This window comes from Panthera onca, chromosome C1, assembly GCF_046562875.1.
Source record: "Panthera onca isolate mPanOnc1 chromosome C1, mPanOnc1 haplotype 2, whole genome shotgun sequence".
In the NCBI taxonomy this organism is placed as follows: domain Eukaryota; kingdom Metazoa; phylum Chordata; class Mammalia; order Carnivora; family Felidae; genus Panthera; species Panthera onca.
The window spans coordinates 175,804,344-175,817,942 of NC_138346.1; the positions used below are offsets into that span (position 1 = coordinate 175,804,344).

The 13,599-nt window shown below is 36.7% G+C and overlaps 1 protein-coding gene across 6 annotated transcripts in view; it reads right to left on the reverse strand.

Annotated features, from left to right (window-relative positions):
* Positions 1 to 13,599, reverse strand: part of PRKAA2 (protein kinase AMP-activated catalytic subunit alpha 2) — an 80,506-nt gene that overhangs the window by 37,014 nt on the left and 29,893 nt on the right. For 5 of the 6 annotated variants that reach the window (XR_013557593.2, XM_060626362.3, XM_060626368.3 and 2 more), the window contains exon 2: positions 8,162 to 8,303. The exons of the other annotated variant lie outside the window; for it this stretch is intronic. Coding sequence is in view for 2 of the 5 variants with exons in the window: in XM_060626362.3 (XP_060482345.1) it covers positions 8,162 to 8,303 (142 nt within the window). In the remaining 3 variants the exon portion in view is untranslated. The remainder of the gene's footprint in view (positions 1 to 8,161; positions 8,304 to 13,599) is intronic. 6 annotated transcript variants of the gene reach the window in all.

The window sequence follows — 13,599 nt, forward strand, 5'->3', positions numbered from 1 at the left end:
ACCTTTTAATAAAATTCCTGAATTGTATATTGTTAATAACTCCTCCTTCATCTCAAATGTTCTCCTAAGCCCCTCATAACAGGATTTATGTTATGTCCTCATTACAATTAATAGGTCCTTTTTGAAGACACCAGCAATCTCCACCTTGCCAAATCTAATGATCAATTCTCAGCACCATCTTACTCAATATTTAGCAGTGAAAGGAATAGTTAATAATCTCTCAAATATGTTCTTCACTAGACTTCAAGATACCAGATTCTCCTGGTTTTCCTCCAACCTCATAACTGTTCATTTTCATTCTCTTCTGCTGGTTCCTCCTCATCTTGGACATCTTAACATCATAGTGCCCTAGAGATGAATTCATGAACTTCTTGTTTATCTGTACTCACATCCTTGGTGATCTCATCAAGTCTTAGGGCTTTAAATATCTTAACTACTAGTTACATGGTGAGGACTTCCAAATTTCTATCTTACACAGTTCCTTAACTCCAGAATCACATCTTCAGTAGCCTACTTTTATCTCTACTTAGATGCTTAATAAGCATCTCAATATCATAAAACCAGGGGTGGCTGGGTGGCTCAGTCAATTACGGGTCCAACTCTTGGTTTAGGCTCAGGTCATGAGCTCATGGTTTGTGGGTTTGAGCCCCGCATCAGGCTCAGCACTGACAGTGCAGAGATTCTCTCTCTCCCTCTCTCTCTGACCCTTCCCCACTCGTGCTCACTCGCACTCTCAAAATAAAAAACTTAAAAAAAAAAAAAAAACGTAAAACCAAAATCAAATTCTTGATTCCACCCTCCACCTCTAACTTGTTCCTCCTACAATCTTCTCCATTTCACTTAATGGCAACTATTTCACTCTTTTATTTGCCAAAGCCAAATAACCTTGGAGTCCATCACTGACTTCTCTCCTCTCACAATCCACATCTAATCTCTCTCAGCAAATGCTATTTACCCTACCTTGAAAGCATATACAGAAGATGCTTACTTCTCAACACCCTCCAAACTATGCTCTATTCCAAGCCACCAAGAATACCGCAATGGACTCCTGACTAGCTTCCCTGCTTCAACGTAAGTCAGGTCATATCATACCTCTGATGAAAACTTTCTAATGGCTTCCCATCCCACTCAGAGTAAAAGCCAAAGTCCTTACAATGGCCTACACAGTTTGGCTCCCCTTTAGGTCTCTGTCCTCACCTCTTACTCCAATCCCCCCTGAATCACACTGCCTAGAGGACTGAATGACTCTGCTCCCTTGATCTCTGGACTGTATATCCACCTCAGAGCCTTTGTATTTACTGTTCCCTCCATCAGTTATCTTCCTCCCCAGATAATCTGCATGGTATATTCCCTTACCTCTCCACTATCTTACAATATAGTTTACTAATATAAAGTTTACTACCTTCCCACCAACCCCCACTACACACATACACACACAAATAGAAGCCCCATATGAGCAGAGATGCTATTATCAACTTTTTGTTTGCTGACGCATTCCAAGTGGCCTAAATGGTGCCATTTGCTGAATGAATGGATGAATAAACTAACTTTTTGGCCTTGTTTTCCTCCATTTCCCTACACATACTCTGTGCACCAGACGAGCAAGACTGTTGTTCCCAGTATACCATGTTCTTTACACTTTCATTCTTTGACTCTTGTTGTCCTCCCAGAACCATCAGGACCTTATTCAAAATGTCACCTGCCACTGTGCGAGGTGCTAGGGAGATAAACATGGTATCTAACATCTCCATTTAGATGTCCAATGGGATTCTCAACTTAACACGGCCAAAACAACTATCCTTGATGCCCACCTGTACCCCAACATGATTCACCTCCATTCTCCCTATCTTGAAAAACAGCATCATTATCACCACTTAGCTGCTCACACCGAAATCCAAAATCTCAGTTGCTCAGGCACACGCGCGCGCGCACGCACACACACACACACGCACGCACACACACAATATTTCTTATTCACTTTCTTGTCCTCAGTAATTCATTCGTTTTATCTCCAAACTACATACTGAATCCATCAATTCTCCCCACCTAGACCAGTATTGTCAAATAGAACTTTCTGCATTGACAGAAATGTTTTATGCAGTCTCTGTCCGATACAATAGCCACTAACCACATGTTGCTATTAAACACCTGAAAAACAGCTTCTGTGACCAGAGAACTAAATATTTTAATTAATTTAAATTTATGCTATATGTGGCTAGTGGCTACTATACCAGACAGCACAAATCTAGACTATCACTTTGGGTAAAGTCACCATAATCACAATGTTTCAGCTGGACTATAGCAACAGCTTCCTACCTGGTCTGCTTCCACTTCTGTCCCCACACCCATTCTACACTATAGTCATATCATGTCACTAGATGGCTAGATCTTAATCTTTTATTTATTTTTTTAATGTTTCCTTATTTTTGAGAGAGAGAGCAAACAGGGGAGAGGCAGAGAGAGAGGATGACAGAGGATCCAAAGCAGGCTCTGTGACGACAGCAGAGAGCCCAATACAGCACTCGAACTCACGAACCGTGAGATCATGACCTGAGCCAAAGTCAGATGCTCAAACAACTGAGCCACCCAGGTGCCCCAATAATCTTCCAGGTCTTAGTTCAAACTTTACCTCTTCAGGGAGGTCTTCCCCACAACCTAATCTGAATTAACACTTCTGCCTCGCTAATCACACCCTGGAACAGAACCATATGGTTTCATTCTCCTCAAAGCACGTATCACTGCCTAAAGTAATCTTGTTAATTTGATTACTCCCTATCTAGAACTGCTAGATACCTCTAGAACATAAACGCCACAAGGGCAGAAACCATGTCTTTCACCACTGTATCCCCAATGATAGAACAGTTCCTATTATATAGCAGGTGCTCAATAAAAATTTGTTAAATTGAAGAAAAAAACATAATCTCTGCTTCTAAAGAACTCGGTCTTGTGGGGGGAAACTAAAAAAAAAAACAAAAAACAAAAAAAAAAGAGTGAATACAATGTAATGCCCAGGACTTTAGAAAAGCTGACTGCTATGGTACAGAGAGGATGATACCTAACTCAGTCTTAGGGAGTAAAGCAGGTTTTCTAGAGGCAATCACATGTAAAGCCTCAGATCTAAATGGCAAGTTGGAATTGGGAGCCTAGGGGAAGGGAGGTGTGGGAAAACTTTTCTAAGCAGAAGCAACAGCCAAAAGACAAGTAAAAGACCTAGTGACAATAAAAACAGAAAAAAATGGACAGACTCAGGAGATACTTAGGAAAAAGGAGCTTCAGAACTCAACAATTAATTATATGTGATGGAAAGGAATTAAAGATTATGTCCAAGTGTTAGGCTCAGAAAATTGCATGAATGGTACTTTTACTAAACAAACAAAAAAACAGAGAAGTGTGGAAAAGAAAGAAAAGTCCAACTTAGTTTCAGATGATTCTAGGACTTCAGAATGGAATCATCCAATAAAGAGTACATGTGTTCAGAATTCAGGAGAAATACCTGCCCAGAAATACAGGTCTAGAAGTCATGAGCACAAAGGTGACAAATGACAACCAACATAATAGATGGGGGCACCCAAAGGCGGTTCACTAAGATTACAGTTGCTCACACTGCTGAAATGCATCATTATTTAATGGCCATGCAGAGAAAGAGGCCCATAAAGAAAAGTCTTAAGAAGTGGCAAAAAAGAAAGAAAATCAGAAGACTATGATGTCACAGAAACCTAGGGACTGCAACATTTCAAGGTGATGAACAATGTTAAAGAGCTATCTACAGGCTGAATAAGATTAAAAAAATTAAAAAATAGGCAAAACCAGCTCTACCAAATTAGGAAGTATTCATCTTTTGATTAGTAAAATGAAGTTCCCCAAGAACTATGGTGGGGGGGCGGGGGAAGACAAAAATCAAATCAACAAATTCTAGTTCATGGGTAAGTCTGGAGTTTCCTCTGAATCCTGTTTTCTCCTTTCAGTTTTCTCACAGTGATATTTTTTCAATTTGAGTTAATAGAGATATCATCCAATAAATACCCTCCATTCTTGGTTTTTGGTTTTCAAGCTTTCTTGCTAGAGAAACTAGAGGCCCATTCTGTAACAAGGGAACTATTCTTGGCAGCTAGTCCAAGACTACACAAAACAAACAAAACCACTGAAAGGATCAGGTCTCTCTCTCTATTTAAATCACTAACACTGTTAGAGGCTATGTCAACAAGCTTGTTCTAAACCAAGGATACATGAGTGCTTTTTCTTTTTTTATTTCAGTCCACAATTAAAGAGGCAATCAAGCTGAATGGATTAAGCCCAAGGCTAGAAAGCAGAGCTTTAAACATTAAATTTACCTCCACTAATTACTTTCCGATCAACCCTAAGAACATTCTATATCTCCTACACAAAACAAATAATTAAATAATTATAATTATAAGCAAATAATTAAATAATCCTGAACCAGAATGAGATAATTAGCCAAAGTAAATTTAAAATGACAAATAATTATAGAAATGAAGGCAAGAAAACACTGGTACATAGGACAACAAAAATAAGCATTTAAGGGAGGCTGGGTGGCTGAGTCAACTGAGCATCCGTCCTCGGCTCAGGTCATGATTTCACGGTTCCTGAATTCGAGTCCCACATCAAGCTCACTGCTATCAACGTAGGGCCCACTTCGGATCCTCTGTCCCCGTCTTTCTCTGCCCCTCCCTTGCTCACACTGTCTCTCTCAAAAATAAATAAACAGTAGAAAAAATAAGAATAATAAGCTTTTAAATCCTCATGACAGTTGCAACTGCCTCCTGACAAAATCCGATCTGTGTTTGTAGGAATAGAACAGGAACTAGGACTCATACTTTAAATGGGCAAAGTTTCCTTGGGGGTCTTTCAGGGTTGGCATTCTAAAAGGGATGAGGTTAAGGAACAAGGCAAATACAGAGGTATCTCCCTTCACTCTCATTCTGGCATGTGATACTTTTAGTCTGACTTCTCAGCTTTCTCCTCTCACAGAAAGTGGCCACTCAGTAAGGAAGAGCAAAGAGATTTAGCTTAGAAGTCACTCAGTAACTAGAATAAAGTCATTATTAACATGGAGTTGAAGTCAGCTATGAACTGTTTCAAAAACAGTTAATCATGAAAGTGGACTGGAATCAGCAGGTGGGTTGCCAATTCCTGCTTTAGACCAATGTTTATCAAATACTAGGCATTATACCAGTGCAAACACATCCTCATTTTAAAGTTAAGGAAACAAAGAATGGGAGAGGTGAGTCACCAAGCTAGTAGGTAGTATTTTAATTCTTAAGATAATCTTTAAAAATCAGTATAAATGTATTCTGGATCTTCTAGAATATAGGTCTTAGATGATAACCTTATAATCAATCAGGTACTGCTGTGCAAATTCAGTGGCCTTATTTCTTGTTTATGTTTATGATCAAGTGAACTTCAAGTCAAGATCAAATGACACTGACGCTTACTGTTATGAAGGAAGTTTTCATGGTAGTGGTTTGAGAGAGAACTGAGTCGTCACAGTCACCCAATAGCACACCAAGCCCCTCCAAAAAAAGCCTTCTCTAAACAGTTGCATATTCATGTTGTTAGTAAGATGAACGGAACATACCAATTTGCAACAGTTCACCAACAATAAATGTACGCATGTTCCAAATCCTAGCAATAAGTGGATTAGCCACTCATTTAAGGATTTCAAGAATGCTACTGTATTAGTTTCCTATTGCTGCCAATACTTCAAATTTGGTGGCTGACAACAACAAAAATGTATTATCTTGTAGTTTTATGTAAGTCTAATACACCTCACTGGGCTAAAATCAAGGTTGTCAGCAAGGCTGTATTGCCTTCTGAAGGCTCTAGGGGGAAACTTTTCTATTTTCTAACTTTCAGAGCCTGCCTACATTCCTTGGTTCATGGCCCTCTTCCTCCATCTTCAAAGTCAGCAACAGCCAATTAAGTCCTTCTCACATTTAACACTCTGACCTTGCTTCATCCTCAAACCTCTTTCTCTTAGTCTTCTGATTCCCTCTTTCACTTTTATTTTTTTTTTCAATTTTTTTTTAACGTTTGTTTATTTTTGAGACAGAGAGAGACAGAGCATGAACGGGGGAGGGTCAGAGAGAAGGAGACACAGAATCTGAAACAGGCTCCGGGCTCTGAGCTGTCAGCACAGAGCCCGACACGGGGCTCGAACTCACGGACCACGAGATAATTACCTGAGCCGAAGTCGGACGCTTAACCGACTGAGCCACCCAGGCGCCCCCCTCTTTCACTTTTAAAGGCCGTTGTGATTACTATGGGCACACCCAGAAAATAAAGGAAAACCTCCCTAAAGTCAGCTGATCAGCAACCTTAAATCTATCTCTAACTTTAATTCCCGTTTGCCATGTAATGTAACACAGTCAAAGAATCTAGGAAATAGGATATCTGGGGCAGGGGGATTATTCAGCCTACCACAGCTACTATGCTAGCTTTGTCACAGGCAGATAATATATCTCTATAGGCTATTGAGATGTTTCTCATTAACACTGACACCCAAAGATGACTCACTAACAAAGTTTAGGCTAAATATAATGCCTGATTATAATGAACTAGCAAATAAAATCTCAAAGATATTAAAAATGATTTTTTACGGTATAGTCATATCAACAGGCATTCTCTGCAATATTATTTGAAGGAAAAAATATATATGGCCTTGGACCTCATTCTATTAATTCTACAATTAAACTAACAATGATTTGTTTTTTGAAAACCACCATTATTTGTCACATTATACTATAGATACTATGAATTTCAATGACTTCATTCATTGTCTTATATTTAAATTGTGAATTTATTTTAGTTTCATAGTTGTGTTGAAGCTATAAGCATATGGAGTTTATTATACCTAATTCTTTGTTTCTATATACTTAAAAAACAATACACTAAAAATAATTAAGGCAAGACCAGGGATCCACAAATTTATTTTTCCCTTAAAAGGGATTTATATAATTTTGTTTTGAGAAAAACTGGAGTAAAGCATTAACAGCATGGCATCAGCTACCAGCTCTGCAATTTACTGGCTATTTGACCTTGGACACACTGATGATACTCTAGATATGGAATTTCCCTATTTATAAACTGAAGACAATAATACCTATCCTATAGGCTCATCAAGAGGATACAGTGAAATTATATATGTAAAATTCTCAATATAGTTCCTAGCCATTATCAGGTACTCAACAAGATTAATATTTATTTTATAAAACTCTATCCAAACTTTAAGATAAAAAATAAAGAGGGGTGCCTAGGTGGTCAGTTAAGCACCTGACTCTTGGATTCAGCTCAGGGCATGATTTCACAGTTCATGGGATCAAGCCCCATGTCAGGCTCTGCACTGGCAGTGCTTAGTCTGCTTGAGATTCTGTCTCCCTCTCTCTCTGCCCCTCCCCCACTCCCTCTGCACCTCTCTCTCTCAAAATAAACTTTAAAACAATTTTTTAAGATAAAAAATAGAGACAATTATCAGTGTTTATCATATTACATTTTCTCAGTTAATATAAAACTGCAACTTTAAATGATTTAAAAGAACACTGTTCCATACTCAGTATCTACATTTTCTACAAGTATAATCAATTTTAAATTATTTATCTTTCAATATAATTAATCAGGTTTATCAATCTCTTCATATTTACTTATCTTTTAAATTTGTAACTTATCCTATCAAAAAAAATCCATTTGCCTCCCTAAGAGCTTTGGTATCAGTAATCACAGTAATAACTGCAGTTTTGCAAATAATATACTAGGGTGGATAATCTCTACCAGTTACTTTCTACCTTTTCCAAAAAGAAAATACTGTTATGTTAACGAAAATAGACTAGAAAAAAAATTATGAAATGACTACAGGAATACCAAAGTCCTAAATGCCCTTTAAAGTGAATACTAGGGAAGAGTCAACTTCTAAGGCTGCATTCATCACCCGAAAACAGTAGCAATTTTGAAAAGTGACTCTTAATTATAAACTAAAAGTATACAAAAAAAGATTTATAGAGGTTAAATGAATTAATATTTGCTGAATACAAATAAAAAAAGAATTATACTTTATAAAAAGTTAACTAAAGATAAACAATTATTTATAAATTCATAGGAATTATTTCAGGACAGTTTCTTTTGCATTATCAGGTACAAAAATACTTACAGTTTGATAATATGAGGATGGCGAAAGAGTTTTAGATTTTGAATTTCTCGTTTTATTTTTCCAACAACATCTAAACTGCGAATCTTCTGTCTATTTAAGATTTTAACTGCCACTTTATGGCCTGTCAATTGATGTTCTCCAACTAAAGAAAAGAAAAAGGGAAAAACTTGCTGTCATAGCAACATAATCATTTATTCACGTTTCCTTCCACTGTAACCCCAAATTTCTTTACTCATATATACCACTTTTATATCTTTTATTGCACAGATCTTCAGTTTCCTTTCCTTCTATTTCTTCTACTAGAGTATGCACTCCTTGAAGAAAGAAACTGTATCTTAGGGGCGCCTGGGTGGCTCAGTTGGTTAAGCGGCCGACTTTGGCTCAGGTCATGATCTCGCGGTCCGTGAGTTCGAGCCCCGTGTCGGGCTCTGTGCTGACAGTTCAAAGCCTGGAGCCTGTTTCAGATTCTGTGTCTCCCTCTCTCTGACCCTCTCCTGTTCATGCTCTGTCTCTCTCTGTCTCAAAAATAAATAAACGTTAAAAAAAAAATTTAAAAAAAAAAAAAAAAAAAGAAACTGTATCTTAGCCTTCTCTGTATCCTCAGTACCTAACATGGAGATGTCCTTTAAATATTTGTGGAAAGGATTACTGAATTCTACATTCCTACCAAAAAAAAAAAAAAAGCCAAATTTGGAACATCTTTTGGATAAAGCAGAATTATGTTTTGTTAATCTCTTTATTTCTTCATTTCTGGTTAGTGCCAGTCATTGTATTATAGAAGAATAAATAATTGCTGTAATAGATGAAAAACTTACAACTGATTTCATTACTATTTCATCAGAAAATACACATGTAGCCCTTATTTTATATATTTTTTTGTCTTTTCCATAAAACCTTCCTATTTCCCCATATTTAGTGGGATCTCTTCTTCTTTCAAACTCTCACAGTATGTTTATAAAATTCATGTATCATCATTTTAGGCTATTATAAACATTTGTGGTTCTGACATATCATATGACATGAGCTATTATAGTTCACACCCACCCCCATCTTGAGTAAGGTGGTCAGTATTCATCCAAGTCTCCCAGAAGAAATAACACAGTATTTTGTACAAAATACATGCTAAATAAGTATATCTTCCATTAAATTAAACAATAATCCTTCCCCTTTCATAGAACACATTCATAGTACCCAAATACTGCTCAGATGAAAAATCCCTTCATTGGAGAACAAATCTGCCTCCCCTCTTTTTCTTTCAATTACTATTTTAAATACTGACCATTCTCCTCCAAACACTTAGTCAACCCTTGACTCCTTCCAACAAATTCCCCTTTCTTTTCTTTGGGGAAAATGAAGTCTTTAGGAGAATTTCCTCTATCTTCAAGGCTTGATTATATCCACATCTCTCTTTGTTCCAGTCCCAGATGTTTTCACCTTCCTCCCGTTTAAGACTAGTATCATCAACTTGTGGTCTTGAACCCATCTTTTCTCCATTCTCCTTATACTCAACCTTTTTTTTTTTTTTTTAATATTTTTTTAATGCTTATTTATTCATTTTGGAGAGAGAGAGATAGATAGTGAGGGGAGGGGCAGAGAGGGAGGGAGACAGAGAATTCCAAGCAGGCTCCCCATTGTCAGCGCAGAACCCGATGTGGGGCTCAAACTCACAAACCATGAGATCATCATGACCTGAGCTGAAATCAAGAGTCAGATCCTTAACCGACTAAGTCACCCAGGCGCCACTCAACCTTTTTCTTTTCTAACAGCCCTTCTCCTTAGCCCATCAATATTCCATCCTGCCCCCAAATCTTCCACTTACCCTGTATCTTCCTTTAGTTTTTAACATCTGCCTCATCAAAATTTCTCAAAACAGTAGTCTACATTTATTGTCTGTTCTTCCTCCCTTTTAACCCTTCAGAAGTCACTGCTATCTGGCTTCTACCTCTATTCCTCTACTGATACAAGAGGGTCACAAAAGACCTGTTAACTATCAAGCCATGTATACTTTCCAGTTCACAGGTTACTGTACTCTCTGTTGCATTAGACAACATTGATACCTTTCCCTTTTTTGGTGTCACTTCTCTCTCCTGGTTCTCAGACCATCTCTAACTCTCAGATTGTCTCCTTTATGGCCTCACCTATTCTTTAAGGTTTAGGGTCCCCAGGTTTCTCATCTATAACCAAAGTAGATCCTTAAGTTATTTCACCCATCTCTCATAATTTTAATTACCAGCCATACGCCAAGGACTCTGCCCTCTTCTTCAAATTTCCGTATCTCAACACTAGTATTCCACAAACATCTCAAATTCAGCATGTTCAGAAGTAAACTCAGCATTCTCCTCCACTTCCTCTACCAAACCTATGTCCTCTATTTCACTTGATGGCACACAGACTATATGCTAGAAATCAAAGAGTCAGGTGACAATATCTCCCAAGAATTTCTTGGAGTCAAGTCAAATCATTAAAACAAATACGTTAATGATGGTAAAAGTAACCATGACATTTATTGCTTATTATGTACTAAGCATTATTCTAAGTGCTAACTAACCTGCTCACTCAACCCTACAACTCTATGAAGTATCATTATCCTCTAGAGTAGAGATGAGAAACCTGAGGCACAGAGAAGTTAACTCGTCCAAAGTGATGCAGTGTGAGGTGGCACATGTCATCTCAGGTCATCATCTCCCTTCAGTTCACAGGAAGCATGTTTAACTACACATAGTGCCCCCAGTCAGAAGAATCCAAACATGAAATGGGCTGACCTAGGAAGAACTGAGTTTCCTGTCACTGGAGATTATTTTTACCTTTATAACTTTCTCAGGTAGTAAATTATCATCTCAAATGCTGTGCCGGCACATAAAACAAACTGGGAGACAGCAAATCAAGTTCAAGCAATCTAACCTAATATAACATTCTAAAATTTGCTTCCAGGACCCCAGAAAAATATTATCAATTTCAGGGACTTTCTTTTATTAATTTTTTAAATTCCAGTATAATTAACATATAATGTTACATTAATTTCAGGTGTACAATACAGTGATTCAACAATTCTATAGATTCCTCAGTGCTCTTAATCCCCTTCACCTATTTCACTCAATCCCCCGGGGTCTCTCCTCTGGTAACCACCAGTTTGTTCTCTGTATTTAAGAGTTTTTTGTCTTTTTTTTCTGTGTTCATTTTTGTCTTGTTTTCTTTGTTTTGTTTCTTAAATTCCACATACGAGTGAAATCATACGGTATTTGTCTTTCTCTGACTGACTTCACTTAGCATTATGTGCTCTAGAGCCAACCATATTGTTGCAAAGGGCAAGATTTCATTCTTCTTTATGGTGAAGTCAATTTCAGGGAGCTTCTTCTACTCAATTAAAATAACTTAAATGGTTTCTTAATGCCTCGGTAGGGTAGTATTATTCACTTTTGAGAATTTCATGATACCCAAACATCTGCTTGCATGGCCTAAAAAATATGTTTCTCCCCTCACATCCCAGATAGTCTCAGTGAGAGTAACCAATGCTGCATCCCTTGCCAATACAATTGAAAAAAAGAGTTCAATTACTCCTTCCCCATTTGATAATTGAAACTACTGACTACTGAGAACATATGGGCTCTTACCAGATCAAAGAAGTAAGACCAAAGACTCTAACAGCCAAAAAGATGGGTGTTTTGTTTTTTAATACCATATGCTTAAACTGAAAAACAAGGAAACCAGAAAGTGAGTGAAATCACTCAAAAAACAGTTTAATGATAAAGTATTAATTCGCCAACAAATTCAATAAAGCTGCAGTATACAAAATCAATATACAAAAATCACTTGTATTTCTATACACTAACAATGAATTATCAGAAAGAGAAGAAGAAAACAAGCCCACGTACAACTGCATCAAAAGAATAAAATACCTAGGAATAAATTTGACAAGGAGGTGGAAAGATCTATACACTGAAAATTTTAAGACACTGATTAAAAGAAATTGAAGAAGACACAATAGATATACCACACTCACAGATTGGAAGAACTGATAATGTTAATAAGTCTATACTACTCAAAGCAACCTACAGATTCAATGCAATCCCTATCAAAACTCTAATGGCATTTTTCACAGAAATAGAAAAAACAATCCTAAAGTTTATATGGAACCACAAAAGACCCGCAAAAGCCAAAGCAATCTTGAGAAAGAACAAAGCTTAAAAAATCACACTTCCCAATTTCAACCATATTACAAAGCTACAGTAATCAAAACAGTCTAATATTGGCATAAAAACAAACACATAGATCAATAGAATAGGATACAGAACCCAGAAATAAACCTTTGCATATATGGTCAATTAGTTTACAACACAGGAGTCAAGAATATACAATGGAGAAAGGATAGTGTCTTCAATAAATGGTGCTAAGAAAACTGGATAGCCACATATAAAAGAATGAAACTAGAACCCTATCTTACGCATTATATACAAATCAGCTCAAAATAGATTAAAGACTTAAATTTAATACCTGAAACCATAAAACTTCTAGAAGAAAACATAGGTGGTAAGCTCCTCAACATAAGTCTTGATAATGATTTTTTGGATTTGACAAAAAAAGCAAAGACAACAAAAACAAAAAGGAACAAGTGGGACTACATCAAACTAAAAAGGTTTTCAACAGAAAAGGAAACAAAATGAAAAGACAACCTACAGAATGGGAGAAAATATCCACAAATCATACATCTGACAAGGGATTGATATTTAAAATATATAAAGAACTCAATTCAATGGCAAAAACAATAAACACTTGATTAGAAAGTGGACAGAACTGAATAAACATTTTTCCAAAGACGACATACAAATGGCCAACAAATCCATGAAAAAGTGCTCAACATCAATAATCATCAGGGAAATGCAAATCAAAAACACAATGTGTATCACCTCACATCTGCTTGAACTGCTGTCACCACAAACACAAGAGATAAATTTTGCCAAGGATGTGGGAAAAGAGGGAACCCTGTGCACTGTTGGTGGGAATATACATTGGTGCAGCTATTATAAAAAACAGTATGTAGCTTCCTTAAAAAATTCATAGAACTGCCATATGATCCAGCAATCCCATTTCTGAGTATATAGTAAAAAAAAAAAAAAAAAAAAAAAAATATATATATATATATATATATAAAACTATATACATATATATTTATTTATAGACATATATATATTTATAGACATATATGTATTTATTTATATATAGTAAAATATATATATACATGTATATATTTATTTATTTATTTATAGACGTATCTGCACTTCCACATTCACTGCAGCATTATTCACAACAGCCAAGACATGGAAACCACCTGGGTATCTGTCAACAAATGAATAAAGATGATACATACACACATACATGTGTCATTCAGCCATGAGAAAGAAGGAAATCCTGTTTGTGACATAGATGGATTTTGAGGCATT